This window comes from Muscardinus avellanarius (assembly GCF_963383645.1).
Source record: "Muscardinus avellanarius genome assembly, chromosome: 13".
In the NCBI taxonomy this organism is placed as follows: Eukaryota; Metazoa; Chordata; class Mammalia; order Rodentia; family Gliridae; genus Muscardinus; species Muscardinus avellanarius.
The window spans coordinates 96,412,194-96,437,994 of NC_137799.1; the positions used below are offsets into that span (position 1 = coordinate 96,412,194).

General features: G+C 42.7%; 1 protein-coding gene across 1 annotated transcript in view; it reads left to right on the forward strand.

The window, feature by feature from the left end:
• Positions 1 to 3,735: 3,735 nt before the first annotated feature.
• The window catches only part of FANCC (FA complementation group C), a gene marked incomplete at both ends in the record, with an annotated part of 116,046 nt that continues 93,980 nt past the window's right edge, over positions 3,736 to 25,801 (forward strand). The window contains 3 exons of the mRNA XM_080709023.1: positions 3,736 to 3,900; positions 6,411 to 6,495; positions 9,894 to 9,988. Of these exons, the coding sequence (XP_080565149.1) occupies positions 3,736 to 3,900; positions 6,411 to 6,495; positions 9,894 to 9,988 (345 nt within the window). The remainder of the gene's footprint in view (positions 3,901 to 6,410; positions 6,496 to 9,893; positions 9,989 to 25,801) is intronic.

Below are 25,801 nucleotides of genomic sequence, written 5' to 3' on the forward strand. Positions count from 1 at the left end.
TCTTTTTTTATTTTTTTTATTTTTTATTGGTGCACTGTATTCATACATCATAGTAGGATATATACTTTTGTAGACATACATGCACACTTTTCCCAGTCAGCCCCCACCCAATCCCCACCCCATTCTCTCCCTATCCCTCCCTCCCAGGCTTGGCTTAGTAGTTGACATCTAGTATTATGGCACTTTATCTAAAATTAAAAATGATAATCTCACATAACAGTTTCATTTGTCTGATACCAAGCTTTTGATGACTTAAAGATAACATTTCAATATTTCTTTTTGCTTTCTTTCTTACCAGAGAATATTTTTTTCTATTTTTTAGGTGAAACTATCATATATTTATATATTTATTTTTCAGAAAAAAATCTATCCTAATATGGAATATGGAGTCTAGGTACCCAAAACGATCTTGAAAAAGAACAAAGCTAGAAGATATATATTTTCTGATTTCAAACCATATAAAGCTACAATAATTGAAACAGTGTAGTACTATTCTAAAGGCAGATATATAAACCATTGGAGTTAAATAAAAGTCTAGAGCTAAATTCTTCCCTATATTGTCAAGTTATTTTTGACAAGGTTTCCATGAACATTTGGTGGTGGAAATGATAATCTTTTAACTAAATATTGTTAAAAAATGATAATTACATGGAAAAGAATAAAATTGGACCCTTACCTAATCCCATATACAAATATTAACTCAAAATAGATAATAGACCTAAATACAAATCTTAAGACTATAAACTTTTAGGAGAAAATCTGGGTCATAAAACCTCACAACATTGAAATTGGCAGTGATTTCTTGGTTATGATTTCAATGACACAGGCAACAGAGGAGTATACAGACTCCCTAAAAAATAAAAAAATAAAAATTGTATATCCAAAGACAATGTAAACAGAGTTAACAGTTACTAATAGAATGGGATAAAATATTTCCAATTGCTATATCTGAAGGTATATTAATATTCCAACTAGAAATCCTAAAAATTAACAACAATAAAGGCAAACAGTACCATTTAGAGATAAGTAAAAGACTAACATAAATAATGAATCTCCACAGATAACCAATCTTAGTTGTCTGTTGGATGGAAAATCTTGTTTCTCTGGTTCTGGTGTGTGTTACCTATTTCTTCTTTGTAGTTAATCTCTTTGAGTATTTTCTCTAGTGCTGGTTTTGAAGACATAAATTCCTTCAGTTTCTGTTTGTCATGGAAGCTTCTTATTTCTCCATCTAATTTGATAGAAAGTTTTGCTGGGTAGGAAATTTTTGGCTAGAAGTTGTTTTCTTTCAGAGTTTGGAATATGTTACTCCAAGCCCTTCTGGCTCTCATAACTTGGTTTGGGAAGTCTGGAGTGATTCTAATTGGTTTGCCTCTGAATGTCACTTGGCCCTTTGCTTTTGTTGCCTTTAAGATTCTCTGCTTGGCTTCCACATTGGTCATTTTGACAATTATGTGGCGTGGGGATCCTCTTCTCCGATCCTGTCTAAAGGGAGTTCTATAAGTTTCCTGGACCTTTGTATCAACCTCTTGCTCTATGTTTGGAAAATTTTCTGCTATTACTTCCTTGAAGAGATTGTTGATCCCTTTGGTTTCACTTTCTTTTCCCTCCTCTATTCCAATTATTCTTAGGTTAGCTCTCTTAAAATGGGCCAATATTTCTTCAATATCAGATTCCTGCTGTCGGATATTTTTTTCTAGATTAGAAACTATGAGTTCATTTTTGGAATGATCATCTTCTAAGAGCGAGATTCTGTTCTCCATGTGTTCTAATCGGTTGTTTGTGCTTTGAATTGAGGCCTTTACTTCATTAATTACATCCTTTATCTCTTTTTGGCTCTCTCTGAGTTCTTTTCGAAGCACCTCTATTATTTCTACAGTTATTTTCCTGATTTGATCTTCTAGAAATCCCTGATTTTCTGTTTTATCGGGTTCTGATGTTGTGGGGTTGTGGGCATTCATTGCTCCAGTATTATTCCTCTTTCCCATGATTTCGGAAGTTTGTGCCTTCTCTGGGTTCTTCCCTTGGGTCACTATGACTTCCCTTAAGGTGTTCTGGATCTCGAGTCAGTAGTATCTCGGACCCCACTACTCCTTTACTGGGTTGTATCACAGAGTCTCTGACCCAGAGAGTCGATAGAGGCTGCTTTAGACTGTGGGGGGTGCCAGGTTGCACGTTCTCCTATGGTGTGATATCTCTGCCACCACCCCTCCCCCACTGGGTCAAGTCCCAGGGAGTACAGTACTGGGATTTCTCCTCTGTGGCCCGCAATTTGACTCACTGTTCTTGAGTACGCAGATGTGGCTGTACTGGCCTCGCTGAATTCACTGCTGCTGCCGCCGGTGGCAATATGGCGCCGCTGCTACGCCCTCGGCTATGGGGCTGGCGTTTTTCTTCTTGATTTTGATTTCTACTCTGAATCACTGCAGTGTGTGCTGAGTTCGGCCACTGGGAGCTTTAGATGCTCTCTGCGCGGAGAAATCCCGCCTGGCTGTTCCGCAGTGGCTCACCTCGGCTTGCTGTAGCCGTCCCGTGAATTCGCCGGTGCCTCTGGCAGTATGGCGCTGCTGCCGCGTCTGCCGCGTCCTCGGGCGCGAGGCCGGTTATCTCCTCTGTGGCTCTGTTCTCAGTCCGCTTTCTCTCTGGAGCCTGGTGATTTTTTGTTTCACTGGTGATGGTGTTTTCTGGCTATGAAAGGCGCTGATTTTGTGGTAATGGAAATTTGTTGTTAGCGGGGCTCTTAAGCCCCGCTTTTTTCGGTCGCCATCTTCCCGGACTGGAATCAATTTCTTGAAATGACATCTCCGAGTGTCATCCCCGGCCCTGGAAGCGCAAGTCCGTGAAAGCCTGCACCTGCTGAGAAGGGCCTCCTTTCCCACTCTGCTTCCCAGAGGCCTCCGTGGCACGGCTAGGAGGAGGGCTGAGTCCACTGCCTAGCTCCCTGGGCGCATGCTCCCCGCAGGTCCCCGCGCTTGCACATGGACCTCAGGGCAGAAAGTCAAGTCAGGAGACTGCTTTCAGTCACCAAAGACTTGTGCACTTCCTTAATAATTGGAACTTATTATATTTTACTAAAATATAGTCCTTCCTTGTGAAGTAATTGAGATCAAGCATGTGAAGCAGTCTTTAAGCAGATTGTTTAAATTGATGCATGTGGAATGACTTCTACTTTTTTCTAAGAAATAAAGGAAAACTGGGAAGAAAATTCATTAAACAGTAATGCATAGAGGTTTATTTTATACCTAAATGAGAAGCCAGAAATGCATATCAAATATAAGAACTTCAAAAACATTTCTTAGGCACAGACTACTATTAAACACCCATGGATGTTTTTGATTTCCTATTACATTGAAATACTCAAAGGAACTTTATATTCAGAACGTTTAAAAATAGCTCGATCTTACAAAGAAGATGTAGAGCATTATCAGCTGAGCTTTTGGTGCACAATTAGCATGTGCCTGTGGAAGTAAGTGATTCTGATCTAATGATATTACTCATGGTGAAAAGCTGAGGTGGTAAACATCAGAGCCACAGCTGGCGACACGTTTGAAGATGGTCCTGGATGGGTAGCATCGAAGGCCAGGGAAGGCCCCGGCCTCCTCTCCACCCACCAGGGTGTCAGGGATCCTTTCCAACTGCCTCGTTTTCTTCCTCCCTACAGATTTGGGGTGTGCTCCCGTTCCCCCCAGTGCTTGGCAGGCTGCGGTGGAGGAGGTCACTTTCCCCTGTGTTGAGATGGCCCGGGATTCCGGAGGCCTTGCTTCTGACTCTGAGTTCTGGCTGCAGAAGCTCTCTGTGTGGAATCAGGCCTCCACTGTGGAAGCGCAGCAGGACACCTGCCTTCACCTGCCTCGGTTCCAGGAGTTCTTGAGACAGATGTATGAAGCCTTAAAAGAGATGGTAAGTAATACGCCGAGATGATGAAATTATTGTGTGACATCAGGGACTCTACCAGATTCCACCAAGCCATGACGCTGCCCAGGACATGGTGGTACTGACCCCAGTATAATCAAAGATTAGAAAGGTCCGTTCTCCATGGGTACTGCACACGGCAGCTGCTTTCCTGCCCTCTGATTTATGATGTTGGCCTTTTCTTTTTGGCTACTTATATTTTCACATGAGGCTTTCTAACCAAGCAAGTCGTTTTTATTTTTACTTACATACATATTGTTTTTCTAGTGCCCCTCTCTCTCTCTCTCTCTCTCTCTCTCTCTCTCTCTCTCTCTCTCTCTCTCTCTCTCACACACACACACACACACACACACACACACACATATTTTTAAATTAATTAACTTATTTTGCCATGCTAGGGGTTGAACCTTCTGCATGCTAGGCAGATTCTCTACCTGTAAACTATACTCCCAGCCCAAGAAAGTTGTTTTTATTTTAGTTTTCCTACTTTTACTGGTGTGTCATCATCTCACCTAAGTGCTGGTGACACACGTGCACACAGCCTTGGCGGCTTCCCTGCCCCCTCCCCATACAGGATACTGAAACTGACGTTGGTATTTGCACAGATGAACATAATACCAATGGAATTATTTTAAATCAACAAGAATGCCTGTTGTCAAGTAGTAAACGGGTTCTCTTCCAGGCCTCGGATGTCAAGGTATTTGCTCACGTGTGTATTCTTTCCTTAACCCTGTTTTCAAGCGGGCTGTCCTAAGAGATACTAAAGTCTGTTCTAATACTGAAGTTTCATAAATGAGATCTTATCTATTTCCGGGCGTGGTGGCGCACGCTTGTGATTCCACCACTTGGGAGGCTGAAGCAGGAGGATCGTTGTTCACGGACAGCCTCAGCTATTTAGTGAGGCCCTTTGTAACTTTGTGAGACCCTGTTTCAAAATAAATAAAAAATTGGGCTGGGGGTGTAGCCCAGAGGTAGAATGTCCCTAGGTTCCATCTCCAGTACCGCAACAAATAAAAATAAAAAATAAGGCTGGGTGTGGTGACGCACGCTTGTAATTCCAGTACTTGGGAGGCCGAGACAGGAGAATCAAAGCCAGCCTTAGCTACTTAGTGAGGCTATCAGCACTTTGGTGAAACCCTGTTTCCAAATAAAAATATAAAATAGGTTGGGAGTGTAGCCTGGAAGTAGAAGGTTCCTAGGTTCCATCCCCAGTACCATAAAAAAGAAAGAAAGAATAAAATATAGGGCCGGGGATGTCACTTGGAGGTAGAGTGCTTCTAGGTTCCATCCCCAGTACTGGGGAAAAAAAAAAAAGATTTCGTCTATGGAGTATCTTTTAGTATATTTTCATCTTTTTAGTAAATGTTTCAAGTTCTCTTTTCTGATATCAAGATTTCCTGTCTTCACTATTGCTATGTAATTTATTGTTCAGAAAACATGATATATTTTCCTTTTGATGTAATGTTGCTTTCATTGTGAAGGATATTTTTATGACAGCACACACGCTCATATTAAGAGCGCATCATTCATTTTATATTGATTCTTAATTTTCAAAACAAATGCCAGTAGCAGAGCTGTTCTGCTTCCTTTCCATTAAACAAAGAAGTAGAAAATTTGAAGACTAATTTCGTTGATAATAAGAGTTCTTATGGCTTTAGAAGTTAGAAAGATATAGTCTGTATGGACAACCAGTGGTAATTTTTACAATTGTTTTTGGTGGTAAGTTGACCTTCCTGTGGCCCCAGGAAGTCTAGGAGCAGCCTTGATGCTGAGCCAGATGAGGAAGTGATTGCTGCAGCCCCAGGAGGTGCTTATTGTCTCGGCTTGCCTGCACGTTGTCTCATTTTGGTCTTACTTTTAATTTTTCATGAAAGGTAAAGAAGTGAGAAGGGCCCGTTGTGCAGCAGCATGTGCGTTGTTTAATCCTAAGCTGTTTTCTATTTGGTTGGTTCTTTTTCTTGTCTTGTTGTTATAGATTAAACATGGTGTCACTTAGCATGTGACAACCACGATAGCAGTAAACGGAGGTATATGTCTTCTGCTCTGACTGCGTTCGTTTCTTTTCACAAATTCCAGAATTCTTTTCCTTTCGAACATTCTTTGAAATAACCTTCCTGGAGCTGAGTTAGAAACCTCTTTTATTTTGCTAGAATAAAAAAAAAAACAGGATGAAGACAGGGGATTATAAAATTATCAATCAAAAATCATTTTAAAAATTCTTATTCAGTTTATGTTATTTTTCAAAAACTATCCTTTCCTGACAGTTATGATTGAAGTAAAATTAATTTTGGTATCCTGGTTTAAGATGAATGGCAGAGGGTCGGTTGGTTGTTTACCTGTATTTCGTTTTCTTAGCTGAAGATTCTCTAATCCTTCTTGCCTACTTTTCTAAAACATAAGAAACAAGGAACATCCACCCTTCTTCAGCCTGTGGTGTCAGTTCGTTTCTGTGACTACATGGTGCCCTTTTATTGACCCAAACATACCTTTCTTTTCAGGATTCTAATACAATCATGGAAAGATTCCCTACAGTTTGTCAACTGCTAGCAAAATCCTGCTGGAATCCTTTTGTCTTAGCATATGGTAAGAATCCAAGCTGTGTCCTCTCAAAATAAAAATTTCTAATGATAATGTCAACCTCGGTGTTGTTTAACAGATGATAGAGGCCTGAATGATAAACTTATCAGTCCCTTTACCTCGTGACCTCCATGGAAGTGCTCGCCACATGTATTCATTGCTGCATTGCAGAGAAGCCGCTCTTTATTATTGTCTGTTGTATTTATCTGAACACACACACACACACGTGCAGAGGTGTAGGAAAACAGGCTTGTTGCATCAAAGAGCAGGAATATAACACTTGTCTGCAATCACCTCATCAGGTCATTTCTAACTCCATCTGAAGTGGCTGTACTAATGATACCAAGTTAATTTCTTTGTTTCATATTAGCTCATACACGTCTCCCCTGTTCCCCAGGGGCATTCTACCTCCAAGCTACACCCCCAGCCCTATTTCTTGTTCTGTATTTTGAAACAGGGCCTCATTGAGTTGCAAAGGGCCTCACTAAGTAGTGGAGGCTGGCCACGAACTACCATCCTTATGTCTCCCCAATGCTGGGATTACAATCATGCACTACCACGCCTGGCTAATGTTGCTTTTTGAAAACAGTAAATTTCCATCATGAAATGAAGTCAGCCGCCCACAGTGTAAATTGAGATCAGGATCAGAAGTAAGAGTAATAAGGAAGGAGAGGTTACTTGGAAATGAAAAGACATCACAGACAGGAGAAGAGCCGGGCGTGGCGGTGCATGTTGTCATCCCAGGACTCGGGAGGCTGAGACTGGAGGATTGCAGCCAGCCTCAGCTACTTAGTGAGACCCTGTTTCAAAATAAAGAATCAAAAATATTTTCTGGTAAGAAAGAAAGCAAAAAGAAATACTGAAATGTTATCTTTAAGCTATAATACTAGATGTCAACCACTAAGCCAAGCATGGGAAGGAGGGATGGGGAGGGAACGGGGTGGGGATCGGGTAGGGGCTAACTGGGTGATGTGTACATGTATGTCTACAAATTTTTTTTCCCATTATGCTGTATGAATACAGTGCACCAATAAAAAAATTTTTTTTTAAATGTGGCTGGGGTGTAGTAGTGCCTGCCATGCGGTGAGATGCCCCTGATGGGATAAGACAGCACACTTACTCAGGGTGTGTGCTGCATGCAGCGGCTGCCTGTACTGAGGACGGAGGCCGTTGGCCCAGCGCTGCTGTCTCGCTGGAGCCGGAGGTAGAACGCCTTCGTTGCCATTCACTGTCCAGTCTGTGTATCAATTTCTCCCAAAGCCTGCCAGCTTAAAACAGTAAAGAAACACTCGCTGTCTAAAAATTGATGGCTTCACAACTTTTAACTGTAGAACAAAAGACTGCAGAATTCAGCTTCTTCCATTTGGGATTTCAGTTCAAGGTATAAAAAATAACCTTGGTTATATCTTTTCCTACCACTCATTTTTGCAATCCAAATTTGCACTAAGATCTGCTGTCATGGCTGTCCCCAAAGTGAGCGGTTCACCCAGGCAGTGTCCATGTCATGACGTGCCCACTGGGCGCTCCAGCCCTGACCTCAGCATCTAGGAGGGTCTGCCAGACCCGCCCAGGTGCTCAGTGCTCAGCACACAGTGACAAGTGATGATGGCCCGCGCCTGCGCTTGAGCGGCTGGCTCTGGCCAAAGAAAGCCCTGCAGCCCGGGGCATTTCCCTGCCTCTTCTGTATCCTGCTCTGTCTTCTTTTTAGAGAAAAATCCAAGAGTGTTTCCTCATTGAGCTGAGAGCAGAAGTAATACTTGGGAAACACGACCTTTTGGATTCTTTTATATTTAAGTTCCACAACTACCTTTATCCATTTTCCTCTCCTCTCTCCTCCTCTGCTTCCCCCGCCTTTCTTTTCTCTCTTTCTCTCTCGCTTTCTCTCCCTCTCTCTTTCCCTTTCTCCCTCTCTCTCCTCTCTTTCTTTCCCTCTTTTTTTGGTGGTACTGGGGTTCCTGGAAACCCTTCTACCTCCGGGTTACATTCCCAGACCTATTTTTTATATTTTAATTTGGAAACAGGGTCTCTTAAGCCAGCGCGGCTGGCTTTAAACCTGCGCCATCCTCCTGTCTCCGCCTCCCAAGTGCGGGGATGACAAGGTGCGCCACCACGCCCGGCCCTCTTTCTTTCTCCCTCCCTTTCTCTTTCCTTCTCTCTTTAATCCCTCCCTCTGTCTGTCTCTGTCTGTGTGTCTCTCCCTCTGTTCTGGAAGTGCTGCCCATTGCAATCCATTCTTTGACCCTGGATGCTGGTTGTGCCAGCATTTCATTGGATGTTTCTGTCATAGAGTTTCTTCAGATATTTAAGCCACAGGAAGTGCAGCGGCCATGACTTTACAGAGAGGTGCTGGTTAAGCCTGAAGAACCTCAGCATCCTTCGAGGTTAGCTTAATAGGACTCTCAGACTGAGAGCATCGTAGGCAAACCGGCGCCCTAGAAGGTTTGCTTGAGCTCGGAACAGCTGGGGGAGTGAATGTCCTTTAGAATAACCTCTGACGTGTTTGCTTAGCAGTATTAGTTACTGGGTGAACAGAAGCTTATGACTGTGACGGGGAATGGATTTAAAACTTACTGTTAGCATCCTTTGCTTTGTGGTGACAGCACAGGGGCAGCTTCGAGCGTGGTCCCCATCCTTGCAGCACAGGGGCAGCTTCGAGCGTGGTCCCCATCCTTGCTCGTCGCGAGCTGATGCGCAGGAGCAGCTGCTGGCTGTCTGGGCCTCAGCTCCACGGCCTCGGTAAAGCCTGCAGTTGCCTTCTTCTGGTTCGGGCACTGCCATCTTCAGTTTTTAAGCGTGTTCTAAAATCTCTACCTGGAACGGACTCTGTCACCACAAGAGGAAAAGCTCCCCAAGCGCTGTTCCCGCCCGCGCAGAGGGCAAAACTCGGCGTTTTCCTCACACCCTTGCTAAAGTCTTGCAGTTTAAAGTGTTAGGAGCGTGGCAGTGGTGTCTGTCCCATCAGGCTGTTGGGCACTAAGCAGAATATGTTGTAAAACAATCCCTTTTGTTAAATTTGCTTTGAACAAGTGAGGGTATTTTGGCAAATTAGAGGATTAAACTAGAAATACTGGCTACTGCCACACCAGCAGTCATGCTGCCTTAAAAAGCCTGAAATCGCTCGTGGTTGAGATGTGGAGTAGAGAGCTGACCTTGAGAAAAGCCCCGTGCTTCCAGCTCCTCCCATCACTCTTGTTGCCTCTCAGATGCTGCTCTTACAGAAGGGACTGAGCACACAGGGTGAGCACAGTGACCCCGAGCCCGCAGAACACCCAGACTTGAGCTCCACACACACTCCTAGCTGCCGCTCCCGTGAGCCGAGGAGTCGGAGATTTTAAAGGGTTTAAAAACAGGTTATCTTTTTATCTGCTTGGTGACCTTATTCATTTTAGTTTTCCTTTCCACAGATGAAATACAGAAAATTCTAATATGGTGCTTATCTTGTCTGATTAACAAAGAACCACAGAATTCTGGAGAAGCAAAACTTAACTCCTGGATACAGGTAAGAGCAAACCTTGCTCTGCACTGCTTTGAAATAAATCAGTTATTTAAAGGGACCGCCTTTATCTCCCCCCTTCCTCTCTTCGCCCAGTTCTCTGATGCCTTAGAGATTTTTTAGGCATACTTTCCACTGTCCATTGCCTCACTGAGTGTAAAGGTATTCAAGAGAGTTGAATGAAATAAATTCTAAAAGATGATGGCTTAGGGTAAACGTTTACCTAATCATGCTGACAGAACCCAATATTGAGTCGTTTTGCAGAGCTGCTTTGAGGTCATTGAAAGGATGTACTCCGCTTCCTTCTAGCAGGTGGTGTCTTTCAAAAACAGCGATTTCTTACTACCAAGCTAGCTTAAGTCCTTATACGATTCCTTTCCAAGCATTCCTCTGCCTCTCAGGACCTATGCTGTATACATTTAAAACTGAGAGGGGCCGAGGGAGCAGCCGCCTGTCTCTCCTCCCTGGCCTAAGCCGGGGCCTGGCCAGGTGCTCCCAGGTGAGTTCTGGTGCCGCGTGTCCACTTTGCTCGTGCTGCCAGGGCCCTCGTGGTGGCCAGACCCGGCAGCCACACCTCCCTGTGTGTCTCCGCCTGTCTCTGCTTCCTTTGGGAGGGCGGGCACAGCTGGAGGATGGTGAGACCGCCCCTACCACCGGCATGCTGGCTGTCCCTCGCTCTGCGCTGCTGTCCTGCGGCCTCGGCCTGAGGACTCGCTGATGCCTGTCGGACAGCACTTAGTATGTCGTGGCTCCCGTCGGCCATGGGTGTGGGGGGCGTGAGGAAGCCTTCCCGCTGGGTCAGTGCGCACAGCTGTCAGCCTGGCTGGTGAGATCTTTACAGTCCCTGCTTTTTATGATTCCTTCATTTTAGACAGAGTTGCTTACAGAAATGGCAAGTGTTTTTCCCTTAGGTTAAAAGGAGAATCGAAGTGGAAAGGATGTAAAGGACTGGGTGAAGGAAGGGAGCAAGGCACGGTGCAGTTGCACGGGCAGTTCGGGAGAGGGCTGACGAGGAGCCCTGAGGGTGGACCTAGAGACGGAGGCGTGTGCTGAGGACCAGCTGTGGTGGGGTGCCGCTTCAGGCTTTGACCGTGGATGGTTGCCTCTATTGAATAACTTATTTTAAAGACTGCTTAGTTGTGACTTTGTGTTGACTAGCTCAACGAGTTCTTCTAATTGACTATCTAATAAAGTATTTTTAGAATGATTGGATTAAGTCTTCGTGTAGCTTATGACTTTAATAGCCTATTCTTGCATTTCTTACCTCTTTTATTCTGTGGTTTTCCCTCGTTCAATATTGTGCCTACTTTTTAAATTTTTAAAAATTTTTAAAAATTTTTTATTGGTGCACTGTACTCATACATCATAATGGGATTAAAAAAAACCTTGTGTAGACATACATGCACACATCTCCCAGTTAGCCCCTACTCAATCCCCACACCATTCCCTCCCCATCCCTCCTTCCCATGCTTGGCTTAGTGGTTGACATCTAATATTATAACAATTTATCCAATTTCACCTTAAAAAAAAAAGAAAAAAATATCCTCTGGTAAGAAAGAAAGCAAAAAAATATTGAAATGTTATCTCTAAGTGATCAAATGTTTGATATCAGACAAATGAATCTGTTATGTGAGATTGTCATTGTTAATTTTGTATAAATTACTATAATATTAGTGGTGGTACTGGGGTTGGAACCCAGGGGCTTTCTACCTCTGGGTTATACTCCCAGACCCCTTTTATATTTTATTTGGAAACAGGGTCTCACTAAGTAGCTGAGGCTGGCTTCGAACCTGTGCAATCCTCCTGTCTCAGCCTCCCAAGCACAGGGATTACAAACGTGCGCCACCACACCCGGCTTCATTTTTGTCTTTTAAAGGAGACATTTTAACTTTATTCTAATCAAATTTATCAGTCTTCCTCCTACCTCCCTTTTCTTTGTAGTACTAGATGAAAATTGAACCCAGGACCCTCCACCATTGAGCTGTATCCCCAGCCCTTTCTGTTTTCATTTTGAGATGGGCAAGTTGAACTCACAGTCCTCCTGCTTTGGCCTCCCAAATCACTGGGATTACAGGTATGTGCCTCTGTGCCCGGCTAATTTTTCCCTCCAAAGTTAATTATTTTACATCTTATTTGAGAAAACTTTTCCAACTTCAAGGTGTACTGCACACCTTCGTATTTTTAAAAGCATGTTGAAGCCGGGCGTGGTGGCGCACGCTTGTAATCCCAGCATTCGGGAGGCTGAGAATGGACGATCACGGTCTGCGGACAGCCTCAGCTACTTAGTGAGGCCCCTTGCAACTCAGCGAGACCCAGTTTTAAAATAAAGAATAAAAAATAGGGCAGGGGTATAGCTCGGAGTTCGAATGCCCCTGGGTTCCACCCCCAGACCCCTCACGCACACCCCCCCCCCACAAAAGGCATTTTGATTTGCCTTTCTCATGTAGAGCTGTGTCTGACAGTTGAAGGTAGGCATTGATTTTTACTCCTTCCACATGGCGGTTAAAAGTTGTTTCTCCCATCTGAGGCTCCTGTTGTCATGAATCAAGGATCTTTGTGTGTGCGGGTATGATGCTGGATCTCTTCATTGGTCTCATGATGGTGAATTTTATGTGTCAACTTGACTGGGCCACGAAGTGCCCTGATATCTGGGCAAACGGCATCCTGGGTGTCGCTTTGAGGGTGTTTGGACAACCTTCACATTTAAACCTGTAGGCTGAGGAAAGCAGATGGCTGTCACTCATGTGGGCCCTGTCCGTCACTTGAAGCCCATCAGTTTGTCCAGGATCTCAATGGTCACTATGCCTGTGGAGCAAAATTAATTTTTATCAGTTTTGTTGACTACTAACAAATTCAGTAGTACCTGGTGCAGAATAAGTTGTTGAATGAATTAATTGTTGACAAGATATTATACATTGATTATTTCAATTAGTCTTCCTGGTAACTTTGAAAACGTTTCACCAAATTTGTATTAGCATTATCTTTGAATGAGGTTACAGGAATAGGGAGGTGCCAGCCATATGTCCCCTGGCTGTTCGCAGGAGGACAGGTGCCCGTTGTACTGTTTCCTGCATGTTCATTAGGGTTGTCTTTAATCTCTGACTTCTTTGCAGGGATCTTTTTAAACAATTCTGGGTTCCCTTTCTGGAAGCTCAGATTTGTCTTATTATTTATTTATTTATTTATGTACTGGGGGTGGAACCCAGGGGCTTTTCTACCTCAGGGCTACACTCCCAGACCTATTTTATACTTTATTTGGAAACAGGGTCTCACTAAGTTGCCGAGAGCCTCACTCAGTAGCTGAGGCTGGCTTTGAACCTGTGCGATCCTCCTGTCTCAGCCTCCCAAGTGTGGGGATTACAGTGTGTGCCACCACGCCTGGCTTCAGGCTTGTTTTAAAGGCCAGAACACTGCCTGGCACATAGTATGCATCCAGTTATTATTTTCTAACTCATTAAATAAGAGAATGGCATTTTAGATGGTCACACGTGCCGCTGTGGTGGGGAGGGGTGTCTCTCATGTGGAATGACGAGAGTGAAGGGAGGGGGTGTAGTGCAGTGGACACTGAATGTAGGCAGGCTAGAGAATGAAGCATTTATGGGAAAAAGTCAAAATGAAGATTACAAAAGTAGTTCAGCTTGTGAGCGTTCATGTAAATTTGTTTATAAATTTGTACTGTAAGGCAGTCAGCAAAGCGAAGCAGTGAATCAGGAGCATTGCAGGATGATGTTGAGGTTTTAGAAAACTAATCACGCTTCTGACATCTCCTGAGTTGGAAACCAGAGACAGGCCGTTGGAAAGCTGAGCATCCCTTCCACAACAGATTTGTGTGTGCTTAGCAGGGGCGGGGAAGAGGGCACTGGGGATTCAACCCAGGGGCATTCTCCCTCTGAGCTACAACCCCACCCCTTTATTTATATATATATATATTTTTTTATTGAAATAGGGTTTTGCTAAGTTGCTTAGGCTGGCCTCAAACTTAAGATTCTTCTTTTCAGCCTCCCAAATATTGAGGTTACAGGTATGCTCCACTGTGTCTGCCTACTCCCAAAAGAGATTTAAAATGCACGCTATGCCTGGTTTGGGTGGACTGCTCTGGAGTTTGTAGACAGCTGTCGGGCACAGGGGAGCCTACCTGGCAGGAAGGGGCCTCTGTGGCCTGGGGTCGTAGGTTAGTGTGCAGTGGCCCCGTGGGGGAGGGAGGGAGGTGGGATCACACAGAAGAAAGAGTTGAGCTGCAGCTGTCTCCCTGAAGGCCTCTGCTGTACCGGGTGCTAACCCACCAGTCACTGGGGTGTGGCCTCTGTGATGGGGGTCTGATCTTGGGTAAGCAGAGACAGCTGAGGCCGGTGTGGCTGTCAGGACTCATCATCCTTCACCAGGACCAACACTGTACCATTCCCCTGGGGGAATGAGATGGACGTTCTGTCCTCTCTGGGACTCAAAAACTGGGCAGCTTGCATCCCGTAGGGTTCATGGCCAGTGGCAGTACCATTTCCCGAGGAATGAGTGTAAGGGCAAGCGGGAGTGGGATCCCTGAAATAAGCCACATGGAATGTCCGAGAGGGAGAGCAGGAGGTCAGCGCGGCCTGGCCTCTCCTCCGCACGTCCCTAGTCTTCTCCCGCACACAGCCCACGGCCTGTGGCATTGTCTCCGGGCATCCTTAGGACCCTAGTTCAGGGAATACAGTACAAATTATATTCCATCCCCTGCCTGTTCGTAGATGAAAGTGGATGGGTGTAGGCAACCGAGGAAGAGAAATTTGGATTATTCCTTTATAATTTTGTTTTCCTTTTCTTCCTGAGACTTTGGAAACCCCAAAAGCTTTCTAACACACTGTCTAGGGCATGGGAGTTCTGGTGGGAGACTACCAAGTTCAGCAAGTACGTTTAGCAGACTCACGGAATGGCATCTGCTATTATTAGGTATCACACTTTTATTTAGTCTGCCAAGAGTTTCTTAGCATCTCATAGTTCTGCAATATAAATACAGCATTTAGCATTTTGTGGGGTTCTGGAAAATGTGGGAATCACTGCTGTTCTCATTTGCAAGTATTCCAGGGCACTCACCGTGATCCGCACTTCATTCCTCACGTGAAGTCGAGCCGTGCCTGTTTTTTATGTCTGTGCCTGTGCGTGCGCTGGGGAGTGGTGACCGTCTTCGAGTCATTAACCTGAATGCACAGCGCTTCTCATTAAACTTCCTAGAAGGAAGAAAGATCTGCTTCCTTTGAAGAGGTAAATGAGATACCATTTGCGTTCCTGGCTAGGTTTTGGTTTTTTTGTTTGTTTGGGGTTTAATTTTCTTCCCATTTCATTTAGATGGAGTCCTGCTTATTTTAACTCTAAATTGTATCAGATTGTTTTTTCGTAGGTTGCCACTGCTCAAATAGGCCAGATCAAGACGTTTACTGCCAATTAGGAACAGGATGTTGGAGATGCTTAGTGATGGTCTCCGGAGGACCTGTTTTATGTTTTCGGTTTGTTTTGTTTTATTTTTGTTTTATGATCGTGTTGGCTTTTCCATTAAACTATAACTTTAATTGAGTTGACTTAGTTAATAGAACACTGACCAGATCCCCTACTTATCCCCCTAGCCTCCCCTAGCTCCCCACCCTACTCCTATTGTGTCCAACCTGTCTGAAGTAAGGGGAATGTTTAGGTTTGTGTATTACAGATCTATGATCCCGAGACATAGGTTTACGTCTTTAATCTAAATTGCCTCAGTAGTGCACATTGAACAATTAGGAATAAATTCATAGGAAGAGTAAATTAAATGATAATGTCTATAGTGGGAGCGTTTCTTAGTGAGACTTTGGAAACCCCAGGAGCTTTCTACCACACTGTCTAGGGCAGGGGAGTTCTGGTGGGAGACTACCTAATCCAGCAAGTGGATCATACAGTGTTTGTTATCTTTTTAATTTACGCAAATCAGAGTATGTAATTTATGAAAGATCTCTCTCGCAGGGCTAGGACAGATCTGGAGTTTCTGATTCCTAGAACAGTAACGCACCTGAGGCTATCTCAGAGTTTCCGATGATGGCTGCTGGCGAAGGTCATGTGGGCATCTGCCCTGCAGCGGCTGCCCAGTGTCTGCATCTGTTTTGAAGAGCGGTTTTTCCCAGACCACATGTGCATTTCTTTAGGGGGCTGACATCCCTCCCAGGAGCCCGGCCTCGTAAGCTGGTAACTGCAGCTTACTCTCTCTGACCTAGAGATGTTATACTTTGCTTTGTTTGACTCTTGTTCTTATCAGATCTGGTTCTGTTTAATATTGGCCGCATTGCAGTTTCTATGAATTAGCAGCATTGCAAAGGAACCAGGCATATTTAAAGTCGTAAATCTTGATTTCCAGGACTTTTAAAAGCTTTGTGGTTTAAATAGTCTTTTATTCTATGGTAGACATAAAGCATACTTATAAAAATTCTGGCTATCAGGAGGCTTTCATTGTTCAACGGAAACTCTGAAATAGCCTCAGATGAGTTATTGTTCTAGGAATCAGAAATTCCAGATCGGTCCTAGCTCTGCTAGCGAGATCTTTCATAAATTACATACTCTGACTTGCATGTATTAAAAAGATAACACATGCTGTATGATCCTATTTATATGAGGTTTCTAAAATAGTCAAATTCATAGACACAGAAAGCATACCAGGAAGTAGGGGAGAGGGTAACGGAGGAGTTGTTTAATGGGTATAGAGTTTTAGTTTTGTAGGATGGAAACATTCTGGAGATATGTTGTACCAAACTGTGAGTAAACTTAACGCTACCGAAGTGATCCTTTAAAAATGATCATGCTAGCTGGGTACAGGGACGTGCACCTGTAACCCCAGTGCACGGGAGACTGACTTAGCAAGACTTTTATAGCAACCTAGCAAGACCCTGTTTCATAACAAAAAATAACAAGGGCTGGGAGTGTAGCTCAGCTGCAGAATGCCCCTGGATTCAATCCCCAGGGCCAAATGTAAAAAATAAGTTAATTAATGAAATAAAAATGGCTATGATAGCGAATTTTACATTGTGTTTTTACCACAATTTAAAAATTAATGCTTTTGTCAAAATGGCAGATTTACTGTTCATTGATTCTTTACTGTTGATTTTGTTCTGTGATTACTCTTCTATAACTTATAGCGAGTAAGCTTGACAAATTAGATTTAACCGTGATACAGAAGTAGCATTGAATTCTGGCTTGTGCGAGGCCATGGCGCAACTCAGTGTTAGCAAAGTTAAGGTGTCAACAGTGATTGTTTCTGTGGAATGGCACAGTAAAGACTGAGAACAGCTCTACCTTTTTATTATGGGTTTTTTTCTGTTTTTGAGGCTTTTCTTTTTGATATTGGAGATTGAACTCAGGAACATTCTATACCCCAGTCTGCTCTACTTATTATTTATTATACTAGGATTGACCCATGAACATTCTATCTCCAAGCTGCACCCTGGCCCTGTTTATTTTTTTATTTTAAGACAGGACCTTGCTAAGTTGCTGAGCTAGCCTCAATCTGTGACCCTCCTAACTCAGCTTCCCAAGTGCTGGGATTGCAGATGTGTGCCCCCACATTCAGCTCTGCTTTCTGAGTTTTAATAACAAGTCTATATTGCTTGGGTTGAATTTGTGTCTTCCTCAGATTTCTAATGTTGAAGTCCTCGTCTGCATTGCCTCAAAATATGATCATATTTTAAAGTGGATCATTTGGTTAGTTAAGATGAGGTCATACTAAGTAGAGTGAGCCCCCAACTCAGTATGACTAGTGTTCTTATAAAAAGGGGGAAACTAGACACGGAGACTTGTATCCCAGCAGAGCACCACGTGGAGAGTAAGGCAGAGACGGGATGGTATCTGTCCAAGTCAGAGAACACAAAGATTGCCAAAACCCCAGAACCTAGGGGAGAGGCCTGGAACAGATTCTGTCTTGCAGCCCCTACAAGGGCCAACCCTAGTGTTACTTCACATTCAGAATCCTGGCGTTGGGACTGTGAGACATTAGTGTTCTGTGGTTTAAGCCCACTTAAGTTTGTAGTACTTTGTTACAGCAGTACTAGCAAACAAATACAATTTCTAAAATGAAGAGTTTTTAAAAATGAAGAAGGAAGGAAGGAAGGAGTCTTCTGTGGCTCCTGGGAGTTTGTTCAAAGAATACTCAAATTAAGAAGGAATCTGTATCATGTGAAGTTGTTCATTGTAATAATTTTTCTGTGTATATGGTACTAAGGATTGAACTTCAGACATTGTACTTCTGAGCTACACCCTTAGACCTATATTATTATTATTTATTATTATTAGTGTGTGTGTGTGTGTGTGTGTGTGTGTGTGTGTGTGTGTGTGTGTATGGTACTGGGTACAGACATTTTACTTCTGAGCTATACCCTTAGATCTATTTTTATTTTATTATTATTATTATGTGTGTGTGTGTGTGTGTGTGTGTGTGTGTATGTGTATGGTACTGGGTATTAAACCCTGGCGCATTCTACCTTTGAGCTACACTCTCAGCCCTATTTTGTTATTAAACTTTGAAACAGGATCTCACTAAGTTGCTAAGGCTGGACCTGAACCTGCGATCCTCCTATCTCAGCCTCCCAACTACTGGGATTATAAGCATTCATCACCACACCTGACTTTATTTAAATTTTTATTTTGAAACAGGAACTTGCTAAGTTGTTGAGGCTGGCCTCAAACCTGAGCTCTTCCTGTCTCAGCTTCCCAACTACTGGGATTACAGGTGTGTGCCACCGTGTCTAGCTTATTAATTTCTATAATTGAGGAAAATGAGAAATAATCCAAGCATCCAGGCATTAGTGAATAGCCAGCTGATTCATATAACATATCGACTTGATGAAATACTATGTTGTCATTTTGTATAGCGTGTGAAATGCTAAAAATATGAAAAGCATGAATAAAAAATCGAATGCAGAACTACTTACACAAAATGGTAATTGCAACACAAAAGATATATGCATTGAACTAAAATGGGAAGGGAACACATAAGATGAAAAGGCTTTATTAGGATAACGAGGTCATGTTTTTTCAGTGATTCTTTTAATTTGTTGCCTTCATTACATTGAATTCTAGTAATATATTGTGGCTATAATATTATTTTAAAAAGTCAACTTTAAGCCGGGCGTGGTGGGGCCAGCTTAAGTAGGGCCGAGGGTATAGCTCAGAGGTAGAATGCCCCTGGGCTCCATCCCCAGTACTACACACACACACACACACACACACACACACACACACACACACACACAAAAAAAAAAGTCAACTTTATTGAGGAAAATTTTATATGGAATAAAAAGTATCCCATTTAAGTGTATAATTTGGCAATTTTAACAAATTCATGCACCTTATGAGCACTACTACAGTCTATCAGTAGACATTCCGTCATCCCCAAAAGTTCTCTATAGCCTTTTATAGTCACCGTCTCCCATTGCTGATCTAGCTAACCACTCTGCTTACTATCTCCATAGCTGATCTTTTTATTTTCTATAGTTTCATATAAACAGAATAATATGGGATATATACATTTTTATCTGGCTTCTTTCATTCAACTTTTTTTTTTTTTTTAACAGGTGTGGGGATGGAACCCAGAGGCATTTGACCTCAGAGCTACACCCCCTGCCCAGTTCTTTATTCTTTATTTTGAAACTGGGTCTCACTGAGTTGCAGAGGGCCGCACTAAGTAGCTGAGGCTGTCCGTGAACCGCAATCCTCCTGTCTCAGCCTCCCGAATGCTGAGATTACAAGCGTGCCCACCATGCCTGGCCTTTCAACATTATGTTTTTGAGGTTGGAACTTAAATAAATAGTTGATTACTCTTTATTATTGATGAATATTCCATTGAATCAGAAGGCCAGTTTGTGTATCTATTTATTGGTTAAAAGCAGTTTGGTTTGTTTCTAATTTTTGGCTATTATGAATTTATGAATAAGTTGCTATGAACATTCTTGTAAAAATTCTGTTGTTGCAGGGCGTGGTGGCGCACGCTTGTAGTCCCCGCGCTTGGGAGGCGGAGACAGGAGGATCTCGCTGGTTCGAGGCCAGACTCGCTGGTTTAAGAGACGCTGTTTCCAAAAAAATATATAAAAATAGGTCTGGGAGTGTAGCCCAGAGGTAAAAGGATTTCCAGGAACCCCAGTTCCACCAAAAAAAAAAAAAAAATTCTGTGCATCAACTTTTCATTGATCTTGAATCAGTGCTTAGCATTGGGATTGTTACTGTGTGGTAGTAGGTGCGTAACATCATAAGAATCTGCCGAGAGCCAGTGGTTCCACATTTTCACACATTTCTTTCTTCCATGAGGAAGGAAAACCAGGAATTTAAGCGCTTCCTCCCTGCCTGGCTGCACAGGGCGGGCGGGCAGGGCAGCCGGCCTTGATGGAGCGGCCTTCTGTGGTGGGTGTGACTTTCTTTGATTGGCATTTGCTTGGCTGTGGAAGATGAGCGGCTGTTTTCCTCGCTCCCACACACCTCGTCTGTGGTTGTTTATTTGGTGTTTTCGTGGATGAATGAGGCCTGGAGCTTCCTACTCTGTTGCAGACATCAGCCCGTCAGATTTTGAATACCTTAAACGCTTTATTGGGAGAAACCTTAGTCATGTAGTGGTTTCCTCTTTATCTATTGCTGCTCTTTGCTAGAGTGTTAAAGGTTTTTGTGTCTGTGTTCATGAGGAGTATGGACTATGTCCAGAGTTTCCTTATGGCCTTTCTTAGTTTTAACATCAGGGCAGTTCACCCTGATTCGGTAAATTTGTTTGTTTACCAAAGGTTTGGTAAAACCGTTGTTGGTTGTAACATCAGAGTAATGCATCTTTTTTTTTAAGTTTGTGTAGGAATAATAATTTTTCTTTCTTGAATGTTTAATTGAAACTTGTCCTGACGTTGTGTGTGTGTGTGTGGGGGGGACTTTTAAATTCTGGGTTTGTTTTCTAAATAGGTAAATGCTAGCTGGGCATGGCCACGCACACTTAAAATTCCAGCAATTAGGAGGTCGAGAGGAGAGGATTGTAAGTTTGCAGCCAGCCCCAGCTACTTAGTGAGGCCTTCCACAACTTAGTGAGACCCTACTTCAAAGTAAAAAATAAAAATGGGCTGAGGCTGTGGATATAGTCCAGAGGTAGAATGCCCCCGGGTTCAGTTCCCCAGCAACACATGACATGCCTTTAAAATATTTTTAATATATGTGCAATGTGTACAGATGTTCTTTTTCATTTCTTTTCTTTTTGGGTATTGGGGATGGAACCCAGGGGCTTTCTACCTCCAAGCTACATTCCCGGTCCTATTTTTTAATCTTTATATTTTTTGAAACAGGCTCTCACTGAGTTGCAAAGGGCCTCACTAAGTAGCGAGGCTGTCTGCGAACCGCAATCCTCCAGTCTCCACCTCCCAAATGCTGAGATTACAAGCGTGAGCCACCATGCCTGGCTTTCTTTTTCATTTCTGATATTGGATCTTGTGCCTTTTCTCTTATTTGCCTCATAAACTGAGCAAGAGTTTAATAAATTTATTAAGTTTATTTTTTTATTTTTTTTTATTGGTGCACTGTATTCATACATCATAGTAGGATACATACTTTTGTAGACATACATGCACACTTTTCCCAGTCAGCCCCCACCCAATCCCCACCCCATTCTCTCCCTATCCCTCCCTCCCATGCTTGGCTTAGTAGTTGACATCTAGTATTATGGCAATTTATCTAAAATTAAAAATGATAATCTCACATAACAGTTTCATTTGTCTGATACCAAGCTTTTGATGACTTAAAGATAACATTTCAATATTTCTTTTTGCTTTCTTTCTTACCAGAGAATATTTTTTTCTATTTTTTTTAGGTGAAACTATCATATATTTATATATTTATTTTTCAGAAAAAATCTATCCTAATATAGAATATGGACTCTAGGTACCAAAAACAATCTTGAAAAAGAACAAAGCTAGAAGATATATATTTTCTGATTTCAAACCATATAAAGCTACAATAATTGAAACAGTGTAGTACTATTCTAAAGGCAGATATATAAACCATTGGAGTTAAATAAAAGCCTAGAGCTAAATTCTTCCCTATATTGTCAAGTTATTTTTGACAAGGTTTCCACGAACATTTGGTGGTGGAAATAAAAATCTTTTAACTAAATATTGTTAAAAAATATTAATTACACGGAAAAGAATAAAATTCGACTCTTACCTAATCCCATATACAAATATTAACTCAAAATAGATAATAGACCTAAATATAAATCTTAAGACTATAAACTTTTAGGAGAAAATCTGGGTCATAAAACCTCACAACATTGAAATTGGCAGTGATTTCTTGGTTATGATTTCAATGGCACAGGCAACAGAGGAGTATACAAACTCCCTAAAAAATGAAAATAAAAAAAAATTGTATATCCAAAGACAATGTAAACAGAGTTAAAAGTTACTAATAGAATGGGATAAAATATTTCCAAATGCTATATCTGAAGGTATATTAATATTCCAACTAGAAATCCTAAAAATTAACAACAATAAAGGCAAACAATACCCTTTAGAGATAGGTAAAAGACTAACATAAATAATGAATCTCCACAGATAACCAATCTTAGTTGTCTGTTGGATGGAAAATCTTGTTCCTCTAATTCTGGAGTGTGTTACCTATTTCTTCTTTGTAGTTAATCTCTTTGAGTATTTTCTTTAGTGCTGGTTTTGAAGACATAAATTCCTTCAGTTTCTGTTTGTCATGGAAGCTTCTTATTTCTCCATCTAATCTGATAGAAAGTTTTGCTGGGTAGGAAATTTTTGGCTGGAAGTTGTTTTCTTTCAGAGTTTGGAATATGTTACTCCAAGCCCTTCTGGCTCTCATGACTTGGTTTGGGAAGTCTGGAGTGATTCTAATTGGCTTGCCTCTGAATGTCACTTGGCCCTTTGTTTTTGTTGCCTTTAAGATTCTCTGCTTGGCTTCCACATTGGTCATTTTGACAATTATGTGGCGTGGGGATCCTCTTCTCCGATCCTGTCTAAAGGGAGTTCTATAAGTTTCCTGGACCTTTGTATCAACCTCTTGCTCTATGTTTGGAAAATTTTCTGCTATTACTTCCTTGAAGAGATTGTTGATCCCTTTGGTTTCACTTTCTTTTCCCTCCTCTATTCCAATAATTCTTAGGTTAGCTCTCTTAAAATGGGCCCATATTTCTTCAATATCAGATTCCTGCTGTCGGATATTTTTTTCTAGATTAGAAACTATGAGTTCATTTTTGGATTGCTCATCTTCTAAGAGCAAGATTCTGTTCTCCATGTGTTCTAATCGGTTGTTTGTGCTTTGAATTGAGGCCTTTACTTCATTAATTGCATCCTTTATCTCTTTTTGACTCTCTCTGAGTTCTTTTCGAAGCACCTCTATTATTTCTACAGTTATTTTCCTGATTTGATCTTCTAGAAATCTCTGATTTTCTGTTTTATCGGGTTCTGATGTTGTGGGGTTGTGGGCATTCATTGCTCCAGTATTATTCCTCTTTCCCATGATTTCGGATGTTTGTGCCTTCTCTGGGTTCTTCCCTTGGGTCACTATGACTTCACTTAAGGTGTTCTGGATCTCGAGTCAGTAGTATCTCAGACCCCACTACTCTTTTACTGGGTTTTATCACAGAGTCTCCGACCCAGAGAGTCGATAGAGGCTGCTTTAGACTGTGGGGGTTGCCAGGTTGCACGTTCTCCTATGGTGTGATATCTCGGCCACCGCCCCTCCCCCACTGGGTCAAGTCCCAGGGATTTCTCCTCTGTGGCCCGCAATTTGACTCACTGTTCTTGAGTTCGCAGATGTAGCTGTACTGGCCTCGCTGAATTCGCTGCTGCTGCCGCCGGTAGCAATATGGCGCCGCTGCTACGCCCTCGGCTGTGGGGCTGGTGTTTTTCTTCTTGATTTTGATTTCTACTCTGAATCCCTGCAGCGTGTGCTGAGCTCGGCCACTGGGAGCTGTAGATGCTCTCTGCGCGGAGAAATCTCGCCTAGCTGTTCCGCAGTGGCTCACCTCGGCTTGCTGTGGCCGTCTGGTGAGTTCGCCGCTGCCGCCGGCAATATGGCGCTGCTGCCGCGTCTGCCGCGTCCTCGGGCGCGAGGCCGGTGTATCTCCTCTGTGGCTCTGTTCTCAGTCCACTTTCTCTCTGGAGCCTGGTGATTTTTTGTTTCACTGGTGATGGTGTTTTCTGGCTATGAAAGGCGCTGATTTTGTGGTAATGGAGATTTGTTGTTAGCGGAGCTCTTAAGTCCCGCTTTTCTCGGTCGCCATCTTCCCGGAAGTCTTTTTTTTTTTTTTTTTTGTGGTGGTACTGGGATTCCTGGAAGCCCTTCTACCTCCGGGCTACGCTCCCAGACCTATTTTATATTTTTGAAACAGGGTCTCTTACGCCAGCGGGCTGGCTTCGAACCTGCGCAATCCTCCTGTCTCTGCCTCCCAAGCGCGGGGATTACAAGCGTGCGCCACCACGCCCGGCTAAATTTATTAAGTTTTTTAAACAGTCAGTTTTGGATTTATTGATTCTATCTATTGTTTGTGATTTTTTTTTCCGTTTCCTTTTATCTACTTACTTTGGATTTAATTTGATTTTTTTCCTAGTACTTAAGCAGGAAGCTTAAATACTTGATATGAGACCTTTCTTTGTTTATAATATAAGACTGAAAGGTATAAATTTCGCTCTAATCACTGCTTTAATTATAATCCCTTGAATTTTGACACTGTGTTTTTATTTAAATTTAACTCAAAATAGTTCCTTTTTTTTTTTGTTTGGATTTCTTTTTTGACCCATTGGTTGTTTAGAAATGTGTTTTTAAAATTTCTAAGTATTTGAGGATTTTCCAGATATCATTCTGTTTACTGATATTTAATTTAATTCTGGATTTTCCAGATATCTTTCTGTTACTGATATGTAATTTAATTTTGTTGTATCTGAGAACATATTTTTATTACTCAGTCATTTAAAATTCACTGAAACTTGTTTTATGGCACTGAATTTGGTCAGTCTTAGGGACTGTTTCATGTAAACACAGGAATGATGTTGGATAGAATATTCTCTAATTGTCATTTGAGCTGAAGTGCTTGCCGGTTGTTATAGACTGAAAGACTTGGGTTTTCTTTCCCCTCACAACCTAACAAGTTAGTCTGCTTTTGTTTCATGAACGCTGACAGAAGGTGTAAGATTCCTGGGTCATAGGCAGCACAGCCAGCAGCAAGAGTTAGATGTTTGTGTCTGTACCCCTTGTCCTGAGGCCCAGGGAAAGGTGCAGAGAGTGTTCATAAATACTGTGCGCAGTGCCTTTGAGGAACCTCACTGCGCTCACATTTTTCATAGTAGGCTACAAAAAAATCCCATTTTCCTGGAGGGAGACATCAGCTATTATGTCAGGCAGTCACACCTCTGTCCTTTGCTCCTAAATCAGACCCTGTCTCTTCCAAAGCCCTTGGCTCTACCCACAGCCTTCAAAAGGTGGCCTGGAAGAAAGGCCGCCAGCGCCTCTGCTCACAGAAGGCAGGAGCGCCAGCGCCCAGAGGGCTGGCTTCCGGGAGCCGCGTCGGCGTCTGCAGCCTCACTGGCTTTCTCTCTAAGCTCAGATAGTTACCAGATGACGATGAGCCCCAGTTGTGAGCTGCCCACTTGTACTTTCCCTTCTCTCATCCGTTGCATGGCTCAAAGCGCGGTTACTGGGTACAGACACCTTTGGAATTGCAGCGTCTTCGTTTCATTTTGCTCTTGTGAAATTTCTTTTGCTTTTCTCGTAATCGTCTTTGTCCTTGAAGCCTTACATCACAAGTTTTCTTTCAGTAAGTGTTTGTGTGGTACATCCTTTTCCTTTTTCGCT